Source organism: Coffea arabica, chromosome 1e (genome assembly GCF_036785885.1).
Source record: "Coffea arabica cultivar ET-39 chromosome 1e, Coffea Arabica ET-39 HiFi, whole genome shotgun sequence".
NCBI lineage: Eukaryota > Viridiplantae > Streptophyta > Magnoliopsida > Gentianales > Rubiaceae > Coffea > Coffea arabica.
In genome coordinates, this window is record NC_092311.1 from 42,806,896 (window position 1) to 42,828,483 (window position 21,588).

General features: G+C 35.9%; 2 protein-coding genes and 1 pseudogene across 4 annotated transcripts; all 3 read left to right on the plus strand.

Annotated features, from left to right (window-relative positions):
• The first annotated feature begins 277 nt into the window (after positions 1-277).
• On the plus strand, positions 278-4,691 carry LOC140010137 (glucomannan 4-beta-mannosyltransferase 9-like). Of its 3 annotated transcripts, none has more exons than XM_072056499.1 (9): positions 278-612; positions 729-827; positions 1,400-1,674; positions 1,770-1,879; positions 1,974-2,110; positions 2,261-2,374; positions 3,551-3,747; positions 3,837-4,031; positions 4,292-4,691. In XM_072056499.1, the coding sequence occupies exons 1-9, from the start codon at positions 280-282 to the stop codon at positions 4,455-4,457; spliced, it is 1,626 nt and encodes a 541-aa protein (XP_071912600.1). In that variant the 5' UTR covers positions 278-279; the 3' UTR covers positions 4,458-4,691. The 3 variants fall into 3 exon arrangements, with proteins under 3 accessions (XP_071912600.1, XP_071912611.1, XP_071912621.1); XM_072056510.1 differs by having other exon boundaries at positions 1,400-1,652; positions 1,751-1,879; XM_072056520.1 differs by having other exon boundaries at positions 1,400-1,652; positions 1,751-1,879; positions 3,837-4,012; positions 4,300-4,691.
• Positions 4,692-6,979: 2,288 nt separating this feature from the next.
• On the plus strand, positions 6,980-11,302 carry LOC113741525 (receptor-like protein 9DC3; annotated as a pseudogene).
• A 2,926-nt stretch (positions 11,303-14,228) lies between these two features.
• Positions 14,229-16,129, plus strand: LOC113725146 (peroxidase 64-like). Its single transcript, XM_027248176.2, has 4 exons — positions 14,229-14,646; positions 14,757-14,945; positions 15,155-15,317; positions 15,539-16,129. Exons 1-4 carry the CDS (start codon positions 14,431-14,433, stop codon positions 15,934-15,936), a joined length of 966 nt encoding a protein of 321 aa, XP_027103977.2. The 5' UTR covers positions 14,229-14,430; the 3' UTR covers positions 15,937-16,129.
• Positions 16,130-21,588: the final 5,459 nt, after the last annotated feature.

Sequence of the window (21,588 nt, forward strand, 5' to 3'; positions counted from 1 at the left end):
ATGAGTAACTTGATAAGCCTTCATATTAACATGTTTCAAATTAGGCAAAATGTGGATAAATGCTGGAAACTTTATGCAAATAACACAACAATTATTGATGCCATTTGAGCAGTAGTTACTCTTTATATATTTCATGCTGCAGCACTGGTACTGCGGCATCGCTCCAGAGTGTTCATTCAACTGACTTAGCAGTCGTAGTACGATACTACTGCTATTGCTGCTGCTGCCACTGCTTTTCCAGTGGACCACTATCGACTATTTACAAAATAAGATCAAGAAATGGAGAGCCATTCATCAGGAGCTCTGATTCCAACAGAAGTCTTTCGAGGTGGCCAGGGTGATCTTACCGGCTTTCTTGGATGTCTATGGCAGCAAGCAAAAGCATCACTGTTGGTGCCATTTTTAAAAATAATGGTTCTTTTGTGCCTGACAATGTTGATATTGTTATTCGTGGAGAGAGTTTATATGGGAATTGTTGCAGTTTTGATAAAGATATTCAGGTGGAAACCTGAGAAGAAGTACAAATGGGAGCCAATGAAGGAAGCTTTGCAGATGGGAAATTCAGCTGTCCCTATGGTTTTAGTGCAAATACCGATGTGCAATGAAAAAGAGGTGCTACTCTGTTTCTTTTTTATATAACTTCTTGAATAGCAATTTGACGCACTATTTTTCAGACATGTTTTTAATGCTCATTTCCTTGAGTGCTGCATCATTTGTTTTACGTTTAGGTGTATCAATTGTCAATTGGTGCTGCTTGTGGCTTATCGTGGCCTACTGATCGAATCATAATTCAAGTTCTTGATGATTCAACGGATCCTGCTATCAAGGTTCAACAACTTGCAAAGCTAACTTTTATCTTCAGAAAATTCCTCTGAACATAGGAGGGTGTAAAAACTGTAGCTTTCAGGGTAAAAGTATGCTAAATACAAATGGAGGAGTGCAATGCTTAGAAAAGCTACTTTCCTTCATAAAAGCTTTATGTTTGTTAAGAACACATTTCTCAATCACTTTTTTACCTCACATATATCAAACTATTACAATACATTTTTCTATAAAACTCTAGAAAATAGCAATCAAAACGGGATCTAAATTTTTGAAAAACTTCATAGAGACAAACCTTATCTTAGAGAACATTATCTGAGAAACAAAAGAAGGATGTCAAATCAGAGTACTGGTTCTTGTGTATTTTAAATTGAACTCATGCTATGGACCCCAAATTACTGCTAATTTTGAAAAACTCATCAGCTTTGCGTAAAATTTTTGGGATGTGGCAGCACTATCCTCCAAGCCGTAAATTATAAACATAAATATCCAACCGTCAAATACTCTTCGAAAAATTTGAGTTTTTTTTTTGGTGTGTGTTACAAATTGAGATGGACTTGTTAATTGACAATTACAGGCCTTAAAGGAGCAAGAGTGCAGGAGGTGGGCAAGCAGAGGCATAAACATAAAGTATGAGATTAGAGAGAAACGCAATGGTTATAAAGCTGGTGCTCTGAGGGATGGAATGAAATGTAGCTATGTGAAGCTATGTGACTATGTCGTCATCTTTGATGCTGATTTTCAACCTGATTCTGATTTCTTGTATCGCACCATTCCTTTTCTCGTCCATAATCCTGAGATAGCTCTGGTTCAAACCCGCTGGAAATTCGGTAACTTTCTTGGTTCTATAAAGTATGCTTAATAGCCCTTCAATTTAGGCTGTCGATTGAAGCTTTAACTTGTCGACTTCCTAAACTGTAACTATAAGTTTCTGCCTTCAATTGCAGTAATTCTGATGAATCCTTGATGACAAGAATGCAAGAGATGTCTCTTAATTACCATTTCATTGTGGAGCAAGAAGTTGGATCCTACATTTATGCATTTTTTGGCTTTAATGGTCAGATTTACCGGGAAAAATTTCTTGGGTTTTGGCTCTAATTAATTAACGTGTTAATCTATTTTACAATCTCGAACATCTATTCGTCATGTAGGAACTGCTGGTGTATGGCGAATTTCAGCACTCAATGAAGCTGGAGGGTGGAAGGACAGAACAACTGTGGAGGATCTGGATCTGGCTATCCGAGCCGGTCTCAAAGGCTTGAAGTTTCTGTATGTTGGTGAAGTTGAGGTACAGCTCAAGACAAAATGGACCATATGTTTGAGTTCTAAACTGCAACAGACTAAACTGGCCCGTCCATTTTGTAAAGATCAAAGCCAAAATTCCCTTTAATTTTGCATTTTATTGTGCCTGATGTACTCTTTGTGTGTTCTTAATCAGGTGAAAAGTGAATTGCCAAGTACTTTCAAAGCATACCAGCACCAGCAACATCGGTGGTCCTGTGGCCCTGCTAATCTGTTTAGGAAAGTGGTTATGGAAATAGTTAGATGCAAGGTACAAAGGCATTTGTTTTTATCTTCAATCTGGGGGATGAGAATGATGATTATGCCACTCTGACGCAGGGACGGAGCCAGAAATTTATTTTTGGGGGGGCTGAAGTGTATTAAAAATTTTTTTTTGTGACGAAATAAATATATTTAATAAGTAAAATTTAGAATCAATAATTATAAAAATAATAAAAACATATAATTATACATACCCAAAAATTTGTTCTGAATTTTTGGGTATGTAACTTACCCAAATCTACAAATCTACAAAAGAAACAACGAAAACAGAAGGCCTATCAAGATATGTATAGTATTCGGAGGCATAAACCGCTCACAAAAATAGTTTAAGAATTGCCCATCGCATACTAAAATAGTTTAAAAATTGCCCCTTTCATATGAATTTGATAAGTTCTTGGAAATCTCAAAATGCTCCAAAAAAATACTCTAAACTATCAATAATCTATCACTCACCCTGCTTATTGATTTCATGATCAGAATTCGAAATAAAATAAAAAACTAAGGCGGTCAAAAAGCGAAATAGCAGGAAAACTTTGATAGTAATTGCAAATTTAATTCTTCTTGAAGTGCAAGGGATGTCATAAGCGTTAAATCAAGAACTTTTCTAAATTCCAGGAAATACATTTACAGCATTCTTTGTTCCAGAACATACATTTAAAACAGCACCAACAACTATTGTTGGCAAGCTTCTTGATCAACAAAAGAAAGCCCACTCCACCATATAGTTCATGACAGCGATGCACAAAAAATACTTTGCCAACAACCAAACATCTGAAATAAAAAAAAAGGCTATGTTTCCCAGGCTCTATGTTTCCGAGTCTCACAGGCTCTAACAAAGTCCAGAATATATGATGAATAACTACAGAGTTCAGACCTGCTCAAAACATTTTAGGAAAATCCAAGTTATTACATCACCAGTAGGTGAAAACATAAATAACTATTGAAAATTTCAGACAATAATACCAGTATCCTAAGAGACACATAGGAAGAGAAAGGTAGTACCTACCTACCTACCTAGTTACCTACTGCATTTTAGAAGCAAGCATTTGGAATCCCCTATATATAGGGGGTTTTCCGGCGGCTTGGGGGGGGGCTTAAGCCCCCACCAGCCCCCCCTTAAATCCGTGCCTGCTCTGACGGATCATGTTCCATTCCATTTTTGCAGAAGGTTTCTCCGTGGAGAAAGTTTTATCTGATATACAGTTTCTTCTTCGTTCAGAAGATAGTGATACATATAGTCATGTTCATCTTCTACTGCGTTGTCCTGCCAGCCACTGCTATGATTCCTGAAGTACAAGTTCCTATATGGGGAGCTGTTTGCATTCCTGTAATTACTCTTCTGAATGCACTTGGGACGCCGAGGTCTCTCTTTATTCTGCCTAAAGAATCTTAATTCGTTAATTACCACTGCTATAGACAGTGACATGTTTCTGTTGCGCTATAATCTGCAGATCATTCCACCTAGCAATTTTCTGGATCCTCTTCGAAAACGTAATGTCTCTGCATCGAACCAAGGGCACATTCATAGGTCTACTCGAGGTAGGGAGAGTTAACGAGTGGATTGTCACGGAAAAATTGGGACGTGTCCTACAAACGAATTCAGGCTCTAAAGTTCCCAAGAAACCTCGTTTTAGAATGGGAAACAGGTACAACTCTTCATCACACAAAACTATATTCTAAGCAACACAAAAGAAAAAGGATCATATACAACTTTGATTTATTGTCAGAAAGAACTGAAAAATCTTCTACCATTTGCATGAATTGTTTAGTGATAAAGTGTGTAAAAGATTATTGATCTATGAAGTTGAGTATTTGTTTCTTCTTTATTTTTCTTTTTCTCTGCAGCATAGTTTTCTATCCAAAATACTACATCAATTCAAGTTTTATATTGAGGTTAAATTTGCAGATTACAAGTTCTGGAGCTCTTTGTTGGGGTTTACCTGTTCTTTTGTGGGTGTTATGACGTGGCTTTTGGAAAGAGCGGCCTCTTTATATACCTTTTCCTTCAATCAACTGCATTTTTCGTGGTAGGATTCGGACATGTTGGCACCTTTGTCCCTGCTTCTTCCTAAAACTCTTGCAGCATGGGAAAGACTCATCTTTTGGATTGTCCGAAGGATATCTGTGTACTATTATTTTTCGCCTTCTGAAGTACAAGTGGCTGCTTAGTTCTTTTATGCTGTCACTTAGCAATTACAGTGAATATTTTATCCAATGGTTCCCATGCAAGAAAACGGGCGAGATTTAAGAAGTGGGGAGGAAGAAGGAGATTTGATGATGTAATATTGTAATTAATAATTAAGAATTGAAAACATGTGTGGATAATAAATCACATTTGCCCTTGCCTCGTTGAAGCAAATAGCATCCATAAAGCACATTTTTCACTGATTGCAAATTTGTGCTTGCGTCAATGATAATTTAGAATAGTAAAAGCGTCCATATAGCATCTTCAGGTTTTTAAAAAGGAAAAAAAAAAGGCTTCCAAGGTTGCTGTTCTACAAAGTAAATGGAAAAAAAAAAAGTCACTTGACTATTTAAAATTGCAGTGTTCAATAACCAAACTTTTTTTTTTTAATCGAAAAAGTAAGTGCCAATTTTAGTCATGCCGTTGAATTCCGATATTAAGATAGAAAAAAATGCAAACACACGAGCAGCACGCTTAGGGTTTCAATAGCAAAAATATCTTTGATGCATGTTGAAAAAAATTAAGGACTTTCATAGTTTCCAAACTTTACCAATTCTCTTTAGATTATATTGATAACCTTTATCAATGCTTAGGAATTTTACTCAATAGCTAGAGAGTTAGTAAAGTTTGGAAACTTAAAAAGACTTTTTCTAATACGCTCCAAAAGTTACAAGATTTTTTTTATCCTTGAAAATCTAACTATATTGCTCAAGTGGATGCATTTCTTCTATCTTAACACCGGAATTCAATAAAAATAACCAAAAAATGTACACTTTTATGAGTTTGATGACCTTCTTAACTTAAAAAATTAATGACCAAACGGTGTAATTTTAAATAGCTGAAGTGACCTTTTTTTTGCTATTTGTTCCTGTGTATACGATAGGTACATCAGAAGCCAAAGAGAATGTGCCCCTCCTAATTGGGGAATATTTCATCACTTAGGTCATTCTAATCTTTCAACATTCAGACTGTTCAATGACAATGATTTAGAAAAGGCAGGTGGCATAGTAGTGTTCACTCGGCCACGAAGAACCCAAACACCCAAAAAAAAAAAAAAGTAAATAAATAAAGCAAGACAACATAAAGGGAGGGGTACCAACAAGTAGCTTCGCTTTTACACATGTTACATGTCGGGAGTTTTCACTTTTAGGAAACTGATTTAGAAGTGGCAATTAAGGCACAGATCCACCTATAAAAAATGATTCTAAATCACGACAATCTTGATTATTGACACAAATATAAAAATTTCTAAAATCAAATAATTGGGTTATCTATTAGCTTGTTTCCGTCGTTTAATATGTATGTCGCTTACAGGATTTTCATTAAGATAGATTAGTAACTTGAGAGATTTCGAAGTTAAACTTAAGATCTTCAATCCCAGAGATCAGCACGTAATGCTTGCTCTCACATGCATAGATACCTTACATTGCATTATACACAATCTAATTTTTTCATTCGAGCTCTTTATTGTTCTTGATTTCGAACTTTATTGTTCTTGATGAAGACTTTAGAGGGGTCTGTTTCCATTTTTTTTTTTTTTTTTGAGGGGGCTGGGGTTTGGGGGGGGGGGGGTGTGGGGTGTCTGTTTCTTTCCTTTTTTTTAAACCAAAACAACAGTTGCTGTTCAAACTAAAAAAGCTTTAAATTATACAAAATCTTGTAAAAGCTGCCATAAAGTTTTCGTACGAGGGAAATTAAATATTACTTTTTCGCAATCTTTCCAAATCCTGAGGGTGGAAAAATCAGCACCCCTGCAGTCCAGGATTCCATCATACGGATTAATTTAACAATGTTTAGGAAGGTTGATTGTTGACTAGAGAAAATTTGGAGTTGCAGGTTGTGATTAAAAGGACGTTTGGCCGTGGCTGTCAGCACAACTGCGAATGATTCTGGATATATAGTAATTTACCCATTTACAATCAGTAATCCAAGATTTTGAGGGACGGAAAATTTTAGTTTTGAGCACAAAATTTAATGTTAAACACCTCCTTAATTAAGTAGTCAGATATTGTTATGATGAGATGAGCAACTTAACAAAAGTTTCGCATAATTCTTAAGAACATTAATTCAGACATCAACTTCTTCCTGTGTATTTCGCATTGTATCAGTATACATCTTCAAGCTTCATATTCTGCGTAGTCAATTGCTTTTACATTGGCGTCCTAAATATTCAATGTTCCTCTACCTCTTCTCTAAACTATGTCATAGACGTCTTAAATAATTATTGATACGAAAACCCACAAAGACCGCTGGAAATTTTAAAAGCTTTACTCGGAAAGATTAATTCATTTTTAAAACTGATCAAGTCAAGCCATGAGTTAGACTAATTCTCTCGGTTATTGCCTACTGAGAGAGCAAGAGTAGAGCATTATATAACATTCATGATGATTCAAAGTTTATCAGGCAAAAATGAAGAGACAAATAACATTTTACAGTTGCTTACTTTTCTTCTTTCTACGGCAACCTCAAGAAGTGATCAGTTTCACTTTCTTGGGAGATCATTTGTGCCATCATGATGATGCTCTTGCACTGCTTCAATTCAAGGAAACGTTTAGCATAAATGCATCAACTTATGTTTCTGCTTATTGTGATAAGTGGGGTCAGAATTCTTACCCAAAGACGACACATTGGAAACCAGATGCAGATTGTTGCAATTGGGACGGAGTCACATGCCACAACATCACTGGTCGCGTTATTGGGCTCGATCTGAGTTGCAGCCACCTTCAGGGTCTCATCCTTCCAAACAGTACCCTTTTCCATCTTTCCCATCTCCGCCGCCTCAACCTTGCTTTTAATGACTTCATTGGTTCACGGATTTCACATCGATTTGGTTGGATGACAAGTCTGACCCACCTCAATCTCTCAAGTTCATCGATGGTAAAGTTGCTTCGGATTTCACATCGATGGTAAAGTTGCTTCGGAAATATCATACCTATCCAATCTAATTTCATTTGATCTCTCTTCCCTTTTTCCATATGATTCTATGGGTTGTTGGGTTCTAAGATATGAACCTAACAGTTTTGAAGCAATGCTTCAGAACTTAACCCAATTAAAAGAGCTGTCGCTTTCGTGGATGAGCATCCCATTCGAGTTAAGAACGAATTTTTCTTCATCTTTGACATATCTAAGTCTCACGGGTACTGGAATAAGAGGTAATCTATTAAGTAATGTTTTCCATCTGCCAAATATGCGAGTTCTCTTGTTAGGTGACAATGAGAATCTTACTGTTAGTTTACCGAAATTGAACTGCAGCATTTTTGATTCTCTGAGGCAGTTGGACCTATCGAGCACAAGTTTCTCTGCTGCATTGCCAGATTTAAAGGGGTGTGCAGTGTCCTTAAATTCTTTGAATCTAGGATCCTGTCAAATTTCTGGTGTCATTCCTGAATCAATTGGCAACCTTACACAACTTACTGAATTGCATCTGGGTGACAATTTGTTGGCTGGGGAAATTCCAAACTCACTTCGCAACCTTAGGCATCTTGAGAGTTTAGACCTCTCTAGTAATCTACTGATGGAGGAAATCAAAGATTTTAAAAGTAGGTCACTATCAATGATTTTGTTGAATAACAATCAACTAAGCGGTTCAATTCCTCCATCAATTTTTACTCTTCCGAACCTATCTTTCCTTGACCTTTCAGCAAACCATTTTATTGGGGTTGAGCAAGACTTGCTTGTGGACTTCAATAAGCTTCAAAACAATGCTTTTAACGGTGAAGCAGCATGGAACACTACCAACAATATGAACATTCCCTATCCAAATTTGGGATTCTTGGGCTTGTCTTCTTGCCAAATTAAGGAATTTCCAGAGTTTCTGAGAAATTCGGAGAGCTTATCTTATCTAGATCTCTCATCCAATATGATTCATGGCGAAATCCCAGGCTGGTTCTTGTCCAAGACATGGGATATTCTGGTCTACTTGAACCTTTCACATAACTTCTTAATTGGCATTGTAGACCAAATACTCGTAACTCCCTCTATCGCGTATCTAGACATGAGTTCCAACTCACTTCAGGTTCAAATACCTTCTTCTATCTGTGAATCAAGTCTTCTTACTATTCTTGATTTGTCAAATAACAATTTGTCTTGTCCAATTCATCTATGCTTGGGAAACTCCAGCCAGTATCTAGAAATTATGGATTTGGGAAATAATAGGCTTTTTGGCACCATTCCCACAACATTTTCAAAAGGAAACTCTTTGCGGTTCCTTGTGTTGAATGACAATCAATTGCAAGGGCCATTGCCACGATCTTTAGCTCATTGTGAAGGTCTGGAACTCCTTGATATAGGGAACAATGAGATAGATGATAAATTTCCAATTTGGTTGGAAACTCTTTCTAATCTGGAGGTCCTAATATTGAGATCTAAACGATTTCACAGAGCAATTGGCAATTGTCAAACTAAAAGTCCATTTCCTCAGCTGAGAATTATTGATGCATCCCACAACGAGCTCACTGGTGCTCTACCTGAAGAAATTCTCAACAACTTCAAAGCTATGAAAAGTTCAAAGCATGACCAAAAGGAATTCCAGTATGTGAAGTCAAATGTCAGTAATGATTATTACATCCATTCTGTGAGTTTGGTTATCAAAGGGGTGGCATGGTTCGAAGTCTCGGCCGAGACCGAGACGACTCGGCCGAGTCGTCACCGTCTCGGCCCCTACCGATACGATACCGTGACGAAACGATACCGAGATACTTGACTCGCCGAGAAATCGGCCGAGAAGTCACCGCGACGGATTGACTCGGCCGAGTCACACCGAGTCACTCCGAGTTATCCCGAGTCAAGACGAGAAATCGATCGAGTTACACCGTGACGGATTGACTTGGCCATTTCTTTTACTATTTTTTATTATTTTTGTTTAGCATACTTTTTTTATATTATTAATAATTTTTAGAATATTAAATATTTTAAAATTTGCGTCTCACCGAAACCGTGATCGATATGCCGAAACCGATGTGGAACGTTCCGGGCCGCGACCGTGACCGTGACCACGACTTTGAACCATGAGGGGTGGAGTATAGTCTTGAAAGAGTCCTAATAACTCGAACAGCAATTGACTTCTCAAGCAACAGATTCGAAGGACAAATTCCAGAGATTATCGGATCCCTTCATTCTCTTCAATTACTCACTCTCTCTCATAATAACTTCTGTGGTCCAATGCCTAAGGCATTAGGGAATTTGAGTATGCTTGAATCTCTGGACCTCTCTTGGAACCGACTTGAAGGAACCATTCCTATGGAGCTAGTGAATCTGGATTCTCTTGAATTCTTAAACTTTTCTGAAAATCGTCTAGTCGGACCCATTCCATGAGGAAGGCACTTTGATACATTTGGAGATGATTCATACAGAGGGAACCTCGACTTGTGTGGATTTGCACTAGCCAAAGATTGTGGAGATACAGAGGCACCACCACCAGCCACGCCATGGGAAGCTGAACAACAATATGATGATTCGGAATTCTTTGATGGGTTCACTTGGAAAGCTGGAGAAATTTCTAAGTTTGTGATGAAATTTAAAAAAATTCTACAAAAGGGGCGATTTCGGTGAGGTATTCCGTAGGGGGTCTTCGCATTTCAGAAATGCGAGCTCTGATAATGCGAGCTCTGCAGAATTTTTTATTTTTTTTCGGAGGCCAGAGAGCTCGTATTCGCAGAATGCGAGCTCTACTTATTGAGCTCGCATTCCGCGAATGCGAGCTCTCCCAAATTTAAATTTTTTTGCTTTTTTTTTGGGAGCTAGAGAATTGTCCACCCTAGTTTCTTTCTTGTAGAACTTCTCCCTTGTCTGATATTCTAAGCTCCACAACTAATTAGGACAAGTTAAAAAAAATCAAAACTCAAAACTCTTCAGCTAATCTATTCTTAGTGTAGAACTAATCTTTGCCAGAATTTTCTATTTGTTACTTTTCATTATTATTATTATTATTTTTTTGCTTGCAGGTGCTTATTGTAGCAGGAACTAGTACCACATCAAGGGCGTTGAGCTGGGTTATCTCCCTGCTACTGAACCATAGGCACGCTTTGCAAAAAGCCCAGGAAGAGATTGACTCTTTTGTTGGTAAAGAGAGATGGGTAGAAGAATCTGATATCAAGAATTTAGTCTACCTACAGGCCATTGTCAAAGAGACAATGCGACTACATCCACCAGCACCTGTACCTATGCCACGCCAAGCCGACGAAGACTGTAACGTAGCCTTGTCTTGGTGCTCACCCAGCTCTCAGTGAGCTCGCATTCCGCGAATGTGAGCTCCAATGCGAGCTCATTGAGCTCGCATTTCCGGAATGCGAAGACCCCCATTTGTAGAACACACTCCAAGAACCGCCCTCGTTGTAGAATTCTTTTTTTTTTCCATCATAAACTAAGAATTCACCCTGGAAAGCTGTTCTCCTGGGATATGGCTGTGGATTGGTGCTCGGATTAGTTATGGGAGGTCTCATATTCTTGACTGGAAAACCAAGATGGTTTGTACTGATTGTCGAAGAGTCGTTCAAACTGCGAAGGCGACCGAGGAAATGGATCCACATAGGCACTTAAGAAGGGCAGTGCAATAATTTACATAACTGGTAAGCAAAGCATTCATTTTCTACCCCTATTATCCTTCTTCTTTATTTTTTCCTCAATCACAATAGCTTTTTGAATGACAAGTTTTTGGTATGGCTAATTCGAAAAATATGACTTGTAATGCCCAGGTCTACCCATGGAGTGGAAATAACGAAAAGTTTTGGTACATTTCCAGTCGTACGTGCTGTGTATTTTATGCTGTAATACTTACTTGTTTCTAATGCCCAGGTTTTCAAGTCTCAGAGCGTCAAGTGATTGTGGTTCCTTGCGATTTTATCTGTAGCTTTATATTGAAAGTTGTCCAATGTATGTTACGAGAATGATCCATCAAAAGACTACAAACTCATCGGGTCTTCAAATGCCTCCCTTCAAGAGTGAAGGTTGACATTCAATTTTGCAAGGATCAGGCCATCAAGAAAACGAAAATCATGTTGAATTTTGAAAAGCAAAAACAATCAAATTATGACATTACAACAATGAGAAAATACGATTGCAACTCTGAAATACAAAAAGAATAAAATGCCAGTAAAGAGTTTTTTTTTATATATAAATTTCATGTTACCAATTTTAAGCTTTACAAATTTCATTGATTTGAAATTTTAAGATCATAATTCAAAAGAACAATTCTGGTAAATACTTTGTAATGGGATTATTGTAACGATTTATTTTCATGAATACTTTGATCATCACATCCCACCGACATCAGTAATATTCTAACATTCTTCTGGGAATTGTTTGACATCACATCCCACAGTAATAATGGTGTTTGACACGGTATACACACATCAGGTGAAAATTTGTGCAAACAAAACTAATAATTTCAGCCATTCGGATGATAAGTTCAACTTGAATTGTTGCTTCTCATCGAAAAATTTATCCCCAGTCTCACGGTTCAACCTGAATGTCACTACTTTTCATCAAAACTTAATCACTAAACTTACCGTTTTAGTACGATCTGCAATATCTAGACAATAAATTCAATCTTGAACTGGGCACCGTTAACATACCTATTTCATGCCCCGCTTGTCATTTAATATAAATAATATAACATCTAAATTTCTATGGCTCGTAAATGCGCAAGTGGTTTTTGCCATGGCCTCAAATGAGTGCGTACTAAGCTTTTGATATTCCTATGATAAACATCCAATGTTGTCCAATTCAAGAGATATACTGTTTGGAATGGGCCTCAAATCAACCCCTATACAATTTGGTGATTCAACAAAGATGTGGATTCCTAGTTCTGTGATTCAACAGATATACTGTTTGGAATACCAAAACATATATATATACATATATATACAATTAGATTCCAACAATAATATCTGTGGGGCGAAAGAGAGTCTATGTCATAATTTTGGGAGGAGACCAAGAATTCAAGATTAAAGATAGAAGACTTGGAATAAAGAGAATGAATAACTTCCCAATTAATGAAGCTCCAAATCCAGCGTCTTGATCTCTTACTAGATTCTTGAATCTCCAAAGAGAAGTGCTAGAACTAATGTTTGCAAGTGTTTTTTCCCCCTCCAAGTCCGGTCTCAATTCCGGACTTCCACTTTGAACTCAAGTTTTTTTCCGCAAATTTTTGTCCGTTTCCACCAACCAAAGCCGACACAAGACAAAACCAGGCAATTTTCATTTACACTTAAAAGCTCAAATACAGCAATTGAAGCACAATACACTCGTATATAAAAAAAAAAAAAAAAAAAAATTCTAACCTATCAACCGTATGACAAAACGCATCTTTCTAAAAATTTCTTAGTAGTTTTCTAAAATACTTTCGAAAAGCTTTATTGCTAAAGTAGTTAGTAAGATTTAGAATCTCTCCTAAATTGCAAAAACTAACATACTTATGAGCAATATATCGAACACTCATAACTCTCTAAGATTAACTACTTTCTCCCTCTCTCTCTCTCTCTTTATTTTTTCCCCCATACTGTAGGCCTGTACCCAAATAGATATTGCTTCAACGTAGAAATTTAATGTGGCAATTTTATATAGAATGACTTCTTTTTTTTTTTTGAGAGCTAGTGGATAATAAGTCAGTACCAGTGTCTTCAAATGGTGGATAAATTCTCAATTTCATCGAACCAATAAATCCTAAAAATGGGAGGAGGGAGGAGGGGGATGGGTTGGATGGTTGATGGGGGAGAGAGTGCAAGTGAGAGATTTCGAGTTCGATCGCACCCACGTACACTTAAAAAAAAAAACTCCTAAAAACAATTATTACAAAATTAAGGTCTCATTTCATAGTAGTTTGAGATCAACATTATAATTAAGGCATGATTTAACATATTGAATGCCCAGAAACTATTTTGATGTTATATGCTTAATAGCAAGAAACAGACCACCAATACAGGTGGTCATAGTGTCATGGTCTTGTTTACTCGGTTCGAACTTCTGAGTCAATACTAAGCCCACAATCGATAGCGATTGAAAGGGAATTCTTAATAAATTAGGACTGGAAATTATGTTTTGCATACTTGTTCAATATCACTGTTTGAAAAATCCCATATCATAGCGTACGTCAGTACGTGTGTGCCTTCACATTTGATTGTCATTCTTCGAGTTAAAAAGTGATCAATTAATGTCTGTATGCCCAAAAACCTAGAAATATCTTCACCAATACATTTATTTAAAGAAAAAAAAAAAAAAGAAGAAGTCAAAGGCTTCATCAACGCAATTTATATTGTCGTGGCCATGTTTAATGTACGATGGAAAAAGCTCATCAGCTAATTGAAATCACTATCCGACTATTATTATCCTATAAAACTAGTGACCCAAATTATTCCTAAGATGAGCCCAAATCTGAATATCCTAAATGTAAGAATATGAATATTATTATTCCGGGGTTGGGATAAAACCCTTACTGGTTATCGAGAACTCAGTTTATTTTTACAATGAGTAGCAACGCTGGAAAGCAATTTCAGACCCCAGTAGACTCGTAGAAGAGGAAAGAAGTGAGAATCATTAAAAAAAAAAAAAGAAATGTTTCTGATGATTGGAAGAACTTCTTTTTATTCATGTGAAGTAAATACAAGGATTGAAGGTAATCAAGTGAAACGGTACACATCCTTGTTCATTTGAAGACAAAGTTATAGTGTCTAAATCTGAATGTCATTTAGCAAAACTTTGAAGACTTGTTCTTGATGACCACAATAAATGTTTATTCAATTTTTTCAATTCCTATTTCAATCTCTCCCCTTCGATCGCCTATAAATATACCTCTTCTGGCTTTTTCTTTATCATGAGAACAACTTCGCAAAAGCAAACCAATTAAGGCTATCCACAACGGCAGGATGCAAGGTTTGGGGCCAATGCTTGCGCTAGTTTTTGTTTTGGTAATATCTTGGGTGCTTTCTCCATTTGCAGCTGCACTCAGCACAAATTACTATGATCATACATGCCCAGAGGTTGAGTCAATCATCACCAGAGTAGTTAAGAAAGCTATGATGAATGACAAGACCGTTCCAGCGGCACTACTTCGGATGCACTTCCATGACTGCTTTATTAGAGTAATCTCTAACTAACCCTGTTACTTTCATTTCATTTATCTTCTGTTGATTTCCTCATGTCTACAGTTATATAAGATAGAATTTTACCCATTCATATTTTTCTTTTCAAGGGATGCGATGGTTCTGTGCTGCTAAACTCAACAGCTAAGAACAAAGCTGAAAAAGATGGACGTCGAAATATTTCATTGCACGCATTCTATGTCATTGACCATGCAAAAAAAGAATTAGAATCCCAGTGCCCTGGTGTTGTCTCCTGTGCTGACATATTGGCATTGGTTGCAAGAGATGCAGTTGCACTAGTGAGTGTCACTGACTAATCCCTATGATAGTTGGAATAGAATTATACTATAGTTTACCTACAGCTACTTTCTGATCAATCCTACCGGTTGAGGGTTAAAGTCTTGACAAGTTGATAGGCCCCGATGTTTGGTTGTAACTTCTTCACATTTACATATTCTGTGTGTCGATGTGGTGCTCTGACTACACTCACATTTGCTAAATGTTCCAGTCAGGAGGTCCTAGTTGGAATGTGCCTAAAGGTAGAAAAGATGGCAGGATTTCAAAGGCCACTGAAACTGTACGACTGCCTGATCCTACCTTTAACATATCTCAATTGCAGCAAAGTTTCTCTGAGAGAGGCCTATCACTGGAAGATTTAGTGGCCCTTTCAGGTTCATCCCAAATTAATTTTTGCTCTTAGTAATCTTCATTAGTTAATGTTCTCCTTCAGCATTGGCAACTTCCCTTACAGGAACACACAAAACACAGACACTCACACATGACAAACCTGCCAATTTTCAAGTCCTGATCCAACCGTTGATGCATGCATGCTTGCCCGCATTTTTCAGATCATGACTCTACTAAAAAACATAATTTGATTGCTAATATGCAGGAGGCCACACCCTAGGTTTCGCTCACTGTTCATCCTTCCAGAACAGAATCCACAACTTTAACTCCACTCATGATGTAGATCCCTCCTTGCAGCCATCATTTGCAGCCAGCTTGAGGAAAGTTTGCCCCATGCACAACAAGGTGAGGAGTGCAGGTTCTGGCTTGGATTCTTCGGCAATCACGTTTGACAACATATACTACAAGCGAATCCTTCTAGGCAAGAGTATTTTCTCTTCAGATGAAGCTTTATCGACCGCTACAACTACAAAAGCATTGGTTTCGAAGTTCGCTAATTCCCAGGAAGAGTTTTATACAGCCTTTGTCAAGTCTATGATCAAGATGAGTAGCATAAGTGGTAGTGGACAAGAGATCAGGTTGAATTGTAGAGTTGTTAATTAGGTAACTTCTTCGACGCGAATTCATCATGTCAGCTACGGCTATCTCTTTGACTCGCCGTTTTAATTTGTTTTCTGAGTTCTTAAAATTAACTAGATAAGAGAACATACTTTACACCTTGTCTGGTAGAATTGCTTAAGGTTAAGTGTGTAATTTAATAGTATATTGATTTGCAAGATTGTTATGGATGCACAAATCTTCAGGAGATTCAAAAAAGAGACACTTGAACTATGAATTTCATTTTAATAACAAAAAAAGGCAAAAAAAAATAAATAAACAATTATTGTGTAGTTATCAGGTTTGGTTTATCTTTTCTTAGCTAATAAAAGTAATAAAAATAACAATAAAAAAACTCCTAGAGTTATAGAATTCCTCACTATTCTTGCAAGTAAAATTACCGGTTAATTGAATGTTATTCTCTTAGCTAATTATGACGTAATTTCCTATTATATGTGAAACCTACTCTCGTAATGAATCAACTATATTTGTAGCTAAATCATACCTATTTTCATGGTTATAAAATTAACTATAAATTCATTTTTTCTATAAAATTATATGGAACAAGCCACTAAAGCCACAAAAGTGTATCTCTACTCTTGTGAGTGTACTGTCTAGATTTAACATTTCCTTAAACTAGGGAGGGGAATGAGGAAGACAAGGAGGAAGGGGGAAGTGGAGAGGGATGGAAAGAGGAGGAGAGGGTAGTGGTGGCAAGTGGCGGTTAGTGGCGGTGGCAAGTGGCGGTTAGTGGCAGTGGCAAGTGGAGGAGGGGGAGGAAAGATGAAGATAGAGGATGAATAATTTTTAAAAATTTTAAAAGTTTCTCAAAAATTTTAAAATTTATAAAAACACACATGATAATTGATTCAATGGTTTTAAAATTTGTCAAAAACACCCATGATAGTTAAGTTAAAGGAATTTGAGCACAAAAAATAAAACAAAAATGAAAAGAAAAGAAAAGAAAATTATTAAATAATAATGATAATACATCACTTGCAGGTCACATACAAGTTACAGGTGAAATTTCATATTAGTTTAAAGTATCAGAGGGTTATGTAGACATTTCGAAATCATAAGGTGCCTGGTTGATTTTTTGCAATGCCACAAGAGAGTTTTTTCGCATTTAATCCTTTAATAAAGTATAGATATAGATTGATTTGTGTTTGAAGAAAGCAATAAGAAGAATATATGTGTACCAGGGCCAGTTTGGGATTAAGATTGAAAAATGAACCAAATACTTGATATTCGAATTGAATTTGGTGTGGTAAGAACTCGTTCGAACTTGATTTACCAACTAGTCAAGCAAAGTTTGAACAACGTTTTATATTTGATAACATTTAAACTCGATAAAAAGTTCGTTCAAATTCGGTTCGGCAAATAAACAAGCCAAAGTTGAACAAAATTTCAAATTCGTTAAAACAATCAATCAAGTTTGAACATTAAGATGTTCGATTTGATTAAATTTGTTTACACCCCTATTTGGGATTCTTCGATTCATTCTTATTCCAATGTTCCATATTGTTTCACAATATTAAATTATTAAGGAGCCTAATTGGCCAATTGTTCCCACTTCGATTGTTGAATTCAAGTAACCAATTACTTGTAGAGTAGTTAGCCACCAGAGAGAGGTTTAAGGCACTTCTTGGATGTAGGTCAAGAGATCAAATCTCTTGACTTGTATTCTTTTCTAGAATTTCCTAAAAAAATTCACCAGCAAGTGCAAAGACACCCGTCTAGTGCAGTTGCAATTCAGTTCCCTCCGATTTCCCATTAACCTCTTTGAAAAAATCAGAGTAGATAATGAAGTTATCAAAGCAGACATTTGCTCGAGATATTTACAAACAATGATAACTTTGATAATGAAGTTATCAAAGCAGATATTTACTCCAAACTCACCAATGTCTGTCAGTCTTACCGGAAATTGAAGAACTTATAGAAAATAAAAAGAAAAATGAAAAAGACTGACAGGTCATCCGCGAAATTGCATTTGGTCATTGCGCGCAGTAGACTCAATCATAAATTAATTGGTTAAAACTGACATGAAAGCAAATTGGGTTGGATCGGGGTTTGAACATTCCTCGTGAATGAGATTGAAGCGTTTGATTGATAGTAGTTTTAAACTTTCCTTGCCAATATTTTCTTTTTTTTTCCTGGGTAATTTACGATTTACCTCCTACGGTTTCGTCTATTACGACAAGGCTACTCATGTATTCATCTTAATTTTCAAAATATCTATACACCACATTTGTAGTTTTATGCAAAGTAAAAATTTGGCAAAAAAATAACCTGCGTAATATTGTTAATTAGGATGCTAGTATTGGCCTTATTTGAATACTAAATATAACAGTGAATAGCCAATTCTGCATAGTACCACACGAAAATTATGTGGATATATTAGAGGGCTAAATAATTATATTATAGTTCTAGCTATACCTGGCAATTGGGCGGGTTGGGCGGATTTTGGGCGGGTTAATGTTGGGTTTTCATTTAAATGGGTTACACCCAACCCGCCCAACTTTAGAGTGGGTTAATTTTGGGTTGGGTCATATTGGGTCATCTCAAACCCATGACCCAAATATGACCCAATATATTAATTAATAGATTTTGATACATAAACTCTCTCAAATACATTTTTACATACAAAAAAAAAAAAAAATTCACACACATAAACACATTTTCACATAGATACACATAATTTTACACACTAAAACACTCATAGACACAAAAATATACTCACTTCTTAATCTATTTTGAAATATGTTATTTTTACACATACAAACACATTACAATACACACTAATATACTTTCACAAATACACACACATACTAACTATTTAAACTACTTGGATGAACTCTCTATTTTTTATACAAGTAAGGATTTTCAAACTGGGTATAGCCTTGGTCCAAACTAAGAGATATTTTAAAACTCAAATTCTTATTTATTATTGCATGGGACACATGTCAATCAACTAAATAATGTAACGAGTGTAACGGAAAAAATTATAACAAAGAATCTCTTGTCAAATAATTAGCTTTCAATAAACCATATCTTTATAATTTCAACATTTAGCATAAAAATCTTTAGTGAAAGGATTAACAAAAATTTGGCTATTACTTCAATATTTAATCGCTCCATAAACGAATTTTTACAACACTTGTCTCAGAAATGTTTATTGATATATATTTGCCATAGGGACGACTCTCGGTCAACTAGTCATAGGCTGATGATTCTTGCTCTACAATAGCAGAGGTCAAATTACGTTTAAATGATAATTGCTAACCCCTTTACTAAACCATCAAAAAGTCCAACCAAAATACAGGGAACTTACTCAAAAAATTAACACTTTTTTTTTTTGCCCCGGGTTTTTTTGGGGGGGGGGGGGGGTGGTGGTAACACTTTTGTACACAAGAATGTCTTTTTCCATGTGTCAACAGGATGGGTTATACTTGCATAAAAAACATACAAAGAGGGAAAAGTTGGGTAATGGGTGCCCAACACAAATACCCAAACCGCCCAAAATATATATGGGTTTTTATTACCCAACCCAAAATTTATCCAATACCCAACTTACCCAACCCAACCTCTTAAATTAGTGGGTGGGTTGGGTGGGTTGTTGGGTTTTGGGTATAATTGCCAGCTCTAGTTCTAGCACATGCAGTTTTGAAGCACGTCTGCTAATTAGCCTTTGATCAAAACCATCATATAATGAACAAAGGATGAAAAAATTTTTCATAATCTTATATGGTTCTTGTTACCATTACCTTTTCTGTAATGCTAATCCCCATAAGATTTGACTTCTAATATCCAGGTCTCCCAATGGTGTGGTAAAACCGTTTTTCAACTTGCAGCTTCGTGGGACTTCAATCATGCCCAGAGTTTCTGGGAAAGAATAGGTCATGATAACTGATTTGGAGGTTAATCCAAAAGGAATGAGATAGGTAGGCCACTTGGTCCCATAACCGTGACAGGTATTTATGGTGGAAAAAAATAAAAATCTAATTATAGTGTCTTCATATTATACGGCAATTATACGTATTTTCAAGCCTTAATGAGGACAGCAAATAATTCATAAGGATTCTAAGATTTGTGAAAGGGTTAGTATTCACTGCAAATTAGCCGTTACTCATGAAAGGGATGGTTAGATAGGAATGTGTAGCAGCCATCCAAAGAGAACAGGTCTATTTGTCCACAAAGTAAAGTGATCAGGGAAAAAAGGAGGAATCTGATATTCTAATGCTTACTTGCTTCATTTTATAGTCTAACTTTAAAGTGATTCTGGTGTCCTGCTAGTGTGTAATTTGATTCAAGGTTGATAGACAGAAATTGTTCAGAAAATGTAAAATAGGGTAATTAGGTAGATATCCTAGTTTGGTTTGGATCTTGAAAGTTATAAAAATAGAAATTATGTCAGTGATACTCTTCATTTTTCCTACCTATTAAAGCAGTGATTTTTAAGAATACAAACAAGATTTAAAATCGAATCGCAATATTTAAAGGGAGGAAATAGATGGTTGAGGGCAAAATGGCCATGTTAATGAACTGATATTTTGCTGGTAGGCTGCGGTGATGAAGCGTCACCATAAGTCACAAATGAGTGACTGATATGATGCCACAATTAGGTTTTAACCTGCTATTACAAGTTTCATTGTGGACAAAATTTTGATGGTTAATTTAGTACAGTCGATCAATAGTAAGTTTCTGTTTAAAACCAGTAAGTTTCAATCATTAATTTATGTAACTTACTAGTTAAATAACAAATTTTGCTGAATTTTTAGCAAAAATTGCCACTTGTCTTCTGAAACTTACCATTTTTTTTTATAAAACTTACTAATTTTTCAAGTAGAACTTGTGATTTTATTACCAAATCTTACCACTTTTTGGTAAAATTCACTAAATCATTAACAAATGTTACTATCTTTAAGCGAAACTTACTATTTTTAATACAAATCTTACTTCTTTTTTTCAAGCAAAATGTATGATTTCATTAACAAATGCTGCCGTAATTTTAGTAAAATTTACTAATTATTAACAAAATTTACTATACTTGAAGGAAACGTACCATTTTCTATACAAAACTTACTACTTTTTTGAAGCAAAATTTAAGACTTGATTATTGACTAATGTTACCTTTATTTATGGATAATTTTAGAAACTTCCCTTGAGGTTTTTGTAATATCACTTAACATTCCCGAAGTTTTAAAAGTATCACTAACCTTTCTCGAATCATACTTTTGTAAGAATATCAGCCCTATATCAAACAAATACTCCCAACATAATCATTTAAGGAAAATAGATATATTTTTCTTCCAGCTTTATCCTTTTGTGTTGTCTTATTTTTTATTTTTTTGCCAAATTGATTTTAAGATAAGATTTACATGAGAAAGACTTAAAATGATTTTTTTTTTGGGCGCGAAGGGCAGTAATTGCCAAAGTAATTATTAGATTAGTGACTTTTTTAATTTTGGTTTATCATAGAATAGGCATGTTTATGAATTCAGATTTATTATCTTCGAATTTTTCTGGCAAAAATAATTGTTTGAATAATGAGTAAAATTTGATCTAAGGATGTCATAGGAAGATTCGTTGGGGCGGGGGGGGGGTGATGGGGGAAGGGTATTAAAGGCAAAAAATGATTATTTGAATAGCCTTTTCTTA

Bases quoted from the DNA above. Each gene is read 5' to 3' on its own strand.
- LOC140010137 (XM_072056499.1), top strand. From the start codon at position 280: ATGGAGAGCCATTCATCAGGAGCTCTGATTCCAACAGAAGTCTTTCGA. The intron at 613-728 runs GTGCTACTCTGT...TTTTACGTTTAG, and splicing joins CGATGTGCAATGAAAAAGAG to GTGTATCAATTGTCAATTGG. The intron at 2,111-2,260 runs GTACAGCTCAAG...GTTCTTAATCAG, and splicing joins TGTATGTTGGTGAAGTTGAG to GTGAAAAGTGAATTGCCAAG.
- LOC113725146 (XM_027248176.2), top strand. From the start codon at position 14,431: ATGCAAGGTTTGGGGCCAATGCTTGCGCTAGTTTTTGTTTTGGTAATA. The intron at 14,647-14,756 runs GTAATCTCTAAC...TTTCTTTTCAAG, and splicing joins TCCATGACTGCTTTATTAGA to GGATGCGATGGTTCTGTGCT. The intron at 14,946-15,154 runs GTGAGTGTCACT...TAAATGTTCCAG, and splicing joins CAAGAGATGCAGTTGCACTA to TCAGGAGGTCCTAGTTGGAA.